At 41.0% G+C, this 5000-nt stretch overlaps 1 protein-coding gene across 2 annotated transcripts in view; it reads right to left on the reverse strand.

Moving 5' to 3' along the window:
- The window catches only part of LOC138018464 (inactive phospholipase C-like protein 1), a 40790-nt gene that overhangs the window by 12237 nt on the left and 23553 nt on the right, over positions 1–5000 (reverse strand). For both annotated transcript variants that reach the window (XM_068865096.1, XM_068865095.1), the window contains exons 16-21: positions 4067–4246; positions 3832–3939; positions 3539–3609; positions 3145–3198; positions 2126–2210; positions 1450–1596 (exon numbers count right to left, since the gene is read on the reverse strand). In XM_068865096.1, coding sequence (XP_068721197.1) covers positions 1450–1596; positions 2126–2210; positions 3145–3198; positions 3539–3609; positions 3832–3939; positions 4067–4246 — 645 coding nt within the window. The remainder of the gene's footprint in view (positions 1–1449; positions 1597–2125; positions 2211–3144; positions 3199–3538; positions 3610–3831; positions 3940–4066; positions 4247–5000) is intronic.

Here is a 5000-nt window from a genome sequence, read left to right on the forward strand (position 1 = left end):
TTCTTTCCGGATACGCCTTCCGTCCACACGTATCCGGCGAATTCGCTGGCGAACCGCAACTTTTTGAATACGCTCTCCAGAGTGCAGTCTCAGACATTTTTAGTTGGGACACTTCATGCCAACATCCTCTATTGCCTTCTCGTGCGTTCCCTGCCCTTCTTAATGTTGTTTATCGCACTTCAGTCACCATATCTTTCACACCAACATTGAGAGGGCAGCAAGAGGCAGAAGTGTCCCAACAATTATGTCTGGGACTGTGGATATTTTGAATCCGCTATGAATCCGGAACGGCGCGGACGCTAAATCCGGAAATCTTTTTTACCCGGGTGACGTAACAAGATCGAGCCCAATTCCTTGAAATCAATTATTTTCAAGATGGCTGCCGAGGGCAATATTATTTCCTTATAGTGCATACTCTGTTACCTCTGTTTCCTTGAAGAGTCCTTAACACAAGAGTGATTCCGGATACGTTTCAGGTACATGTGGACGACAAAATTCGATTTGAATACGCTACGTGTGGATGGGAATATTATTTGAATCCGGAAAGAAAACGTTGCGGTTCAAAAAGACCCGGATACGTGTGGACAGAGCCTAAGAGTACAGCAACACTGTGTGCTGAAATGCGTGCTGAACGTGCAGCACAATTACAGTATATTTCCCTTTTAACCTTTCATTCTCAAGACCTAAACGTTCTTTCTCTTAACTAGCCAGTACCATAACGTTGGCTCGTCTTTCATATACCGAATCCGAAATAATTAATGTCCATAAAATAAAAGAACAAAGCAAACATAACAATACCTAATTCGGACTAACAATGGTTCTTCTGTCCTCCGTCATTTTAGTCCGGTATATGAAAGTCTACCCTAGATTTCTCTGTTGTCTAGGCATGAGAATTTGGTGTTATATCAAGATCACACCTCTTAAGCTGATAATAATCAGTCGGTCTTCATTTCTCAATACGTCTTCTTTTCTCAATACCTGTCAGACTGACATTTCATTGAAATTGTGAGGAGAATATACATACTGATCACTCAGAGTCAACGGATTAACCAATGATATAATTGTTTCGTGGCGTTACCGTTGCCATTTAAGATGTACGATGGCAACAGGCGACGAAAACGTCACCTCAAAATACAACTTGACTTTACCATAGGTCTTTCGCGATTATTCAGTCTCGTTGACGTCCTACAATGTGGGCGAAGTATCTTAAAAATAAATTGGTACGAGCGGCTTCAAAGTTAAAATAAAACCTCAGATTTGGTGATTTCACGTCGTCGTTATGCAGAGGACGGCTAAGATACTTGCTAAAATGCGTGCTGCACGTGCAGCACGATTATTTATGCTCTTTTACCCAATTTTATCACTGTTTTGTGGCGTTGTCGTAGTTGTAGTCGTAGTCGTAGTCGTTCGTTCGTAAATTTCCTACTCCCTAATAGGTTTTAATCCCACCTGGTTGAATACAATTCAGTGGAATGGTGTATTGACCGATGAATCCATCACCAATGAAGTCATCATCTTGAACTACAAACCGCACCAGAGCGAGGTCAGGAAGATTGATGTGAAACTCGAAGCTTTCGTCAAATACGGGGTTAAACCCTGTGAGAAGAAATTATGGAGACATGCAATGAATGATTCACAAAGAAAAAGCCGGGGACTGATACCGGCGAGTGGGGGATGACAGAGAAAAACGAGGGGAGGGGGAGGGAGGAGTGGAATGAGAGTGGGAGAGAAGGGAGCACGGAATCTTCCACATGCAAAGAGGGGGGGGGGGGGGGGTAAAAGAACTGAGTGTGCCTTTCACGGGAATCAAATCCGTGATGTCACCATGAATGATGCCATGAGACATGCGGTACGTTCTGAGCGGGTTTTGTGACATGCGCAGTTTTGCGAAATGACTGATAAATGTCTGGGATCAGTCCAGCTGATTTAGGCCTTTTTGTTCAAAATATGGACAACGCTGTCCAACGGATAGCCCTCGGAGAAACTCTACCAAACCTAATTTAATTATCAACTGGATAGTGATCTATACTGAAGGTAGCGCCATGCACTCGTCCAACAACTTGGGTCTCACGACCCGTTTCTGTTCCGGGCACATACTAGCGAAGGGGTTTGCGAGCAGTCTTACCATTGTGAGGGACTGTTCTTGTCCTTTCCTGAGCAACATCAGCTGGGATACCAAATACTTCGATTGTCACAAAAGGATCAATCACCTAGAAATAAAATGTTATTCATCTTCGCTATTACAGAGTTTGGGAACGATGGATGGCGTTTTTCCGATCGTTCCCTCTTAGCTATCGATTAAAGATGGAAAATAATCCTTTTTCGGATTTTGCGTTTTGTTGACGCTGTGGATTTTAACAAAAAACGAACCCTAAGTTAGGAAAAAACAGCAACAGTAGAAAAAGCAAACTGTAACTGCCGTAAGCGGACCTCGAATAGAGACACCACAAAACCACAAACATAAGAAAAAAGGGAAATCTACTTATTAAAATATGAGAATCGACCTCTTTGGATATACTAAAATACAACTTGAAACAAAAAACATGATTTCGAGAATCTGAGGAATAAAAATAAGGATCTAAAATATGTTTACTTCCGGGAGACTTGTAAGTGATGTCTTAACATTGTTGAGTGGCAAAAAATTATTACAACTTGTTTTGTGCTGTTTGAACATGTTTTAACGTGTTGGGTACGATTTGGATTTTGTGATATCGTAAAACATTTCTTTTGTTCTCGTATTTGGTGACCGATTTTTTGCACGTTTGTGTCTATTAATTTGTTATATCTATGGATACGATGTCGTATCACGGCACGCTGGGTAATCTGGTGGACCACAATTCTTTGCTTTTTTGGATTTCATAAAACATCTTTTAGGGGTTTTTTATGCCATTTGGGCACTGTTAAACATCAACATGTTTTACCATAAAATATGTTTAAGCATGTTTTCCCGAGAATCATTCACCGTTTGGAAAGGTCTTAAGCCTGAATTTCAGCATAACATATTTAGATTAGGCCATTTTCATGCTTTTTTGACAAGCATAAACCTGCCATTTGCTTGATAAACGCTATGCTAAATATCTTATTATTTCAAGTTAAACGGCAAAATTCCTTGGCTTTTCTTATAACAAGAACTCAATCACTAACCTCGCCCTTAGCAGTTGAGCCTTTCGGTTTGGGAAACTGCTGACCACTTATCACCTACACGCGAAAAAAAACCAAAAGCTTCAATGCGCCAACACATTCGTGTGAGAAATGAAATCATTTGAACAGTTTACGATAAAACTGCTCATTTCACGAATATCATATACTTTCATAAACTGTTTGCGCAAACTAAGCTTGCTGTAAAATTTCCGCGTTTGACATTCTGCGTTTCATCTCTTCGCTAAATCCCCCCCTCCGCCCTCTCCCCCCCCCCTACCCACAAAAAACTCCTTTGCGCATTCGTGGATGAGAACAGCTGAATGTTTGAACTAGTTTGAAGAAACAAATTCAGTACACCCTAGACATTTTAAAAGCACAAATTCTATTTCAGCATTACCTTGATTTGGAGTATTTGAGGTGAAATTCCTGGAATGACATCCTTAGTATTAGGGTTGAAATATGCTATTTCTAAAAAGAAAGCGAGAAGGTTACACCCCTCGCCCAGAGATTTTGCGTCTATTTCTCTAAAAAGCAAAAAGAACTATACCATTGAGTGTTTTCAATTATGTCGAATGCAATTCGCGAGTCTCCCTGTTTTGCACTTTTAGTCTCCGTGATTGGCTAAAAAACTATCGGGCGACATTTCAACAAACGAAAAACAAGATCTCGAGAACTATATAGCAACACTACCTTCTCTCATGACTGATGGTTTTAGAACATATCCGCATCCACCATTTTCCAGGAATTTTCCATCATTTAGGTTCATCATAAGACCAGGGGTCTGGTAATTTAAAGCCACTAAAACAAAGAGAAGAAACGGAAAGCATCAGAAAAGTGTTCTTGCAAAAGATATAAAAAAACGAAAAGAGGATGTTGCATTTTTCTTATTCGCCTCGCTAATGGACACAAGCCTTAAATAACTCACCCATTTGGCAGCCACAATTCCACATTTCTTGTGGGTGGTAGTTACTAGAATCCACTCTTTTGCCAGCGGGATACACTCGACTCAAAAACGACTTGTTATGATTTACAAATTCCTCAGGGAAAGTCTGTGTCAACCTTCTAGCAACGTTTTCACTGAACGAACACATTTCCCAGCATTTCTCTAAAAAGAAAAAAGGAAATGAGATTTATAGAAAGACCGCGGTGTGCTTGGGTTGTCGTCAAAACCTTAAATTTGATAACAGAGAGTATAAGAAATGACGACAGCTATGACAACGACAACGCCACAAAACAATAACAGGGAACTTTAAGCAACGACAAAGGCGACGGCAACGAGAACCTGACAAATTTGCACATTTTGTGGCAAAAACAATAGCTTTGCACGCCCTGCACGTGCGTTTTTCACTTTTGTCCATTTCTTTGCTGTCGTCGGCAAAACAACAACGTGAAATAGCCAAATTTGAGTTTTATGAAGAACGCCAGCACTTGACGTTAAATTTTCATTTTCGCCCCTAAATTAAGTGCCGTTCTGACCAGTTTCATGTTTGAAGAACAACCAGACCAGGTTTTGAAATAGTCCCGAAGTGATTACCATAACGCGAATGGCGAATAGTCCAAATCACACTAAAAGTAAACAAACTTCAGAAACCGAGGGAAAATTTGTCGCCCGCGCGCCAACGTCGTCGATTTTCCTACGAATCGTAAGTTAACATTAAGCCGCGGCTACACGAGCGATTTTTTGCTCGCGCTGGTGATGCGATTTTTTCAAACTTTGTCGCGTCGCCAGCGCGACATGAAAATCACACGTGTATCCACCCTTGAACTGGCGACGCGACGGGTGAAAAAATCGCAAGAAAAAGAAAAAGTCGCCAGAGTTGAAACTTTCGCGACAAAATCGCAGAGATAGTTGCCCGTGT

Source organism: Montipora capricornis, chromosome 10, assembly GCF_036669925.1.
Source record: "Montipora capricornis isolate CH-2021 chromosome 10, ASM3666992v2, whole genome shotgun sequence".
Classification (NCBI taxonomy): domain Eukaryota; kingdom Metazoa; phylum Cnidaria; class Anthozoa; order Scleractinia; family Acroporidae; genus Montipora; species Montipora capricornis.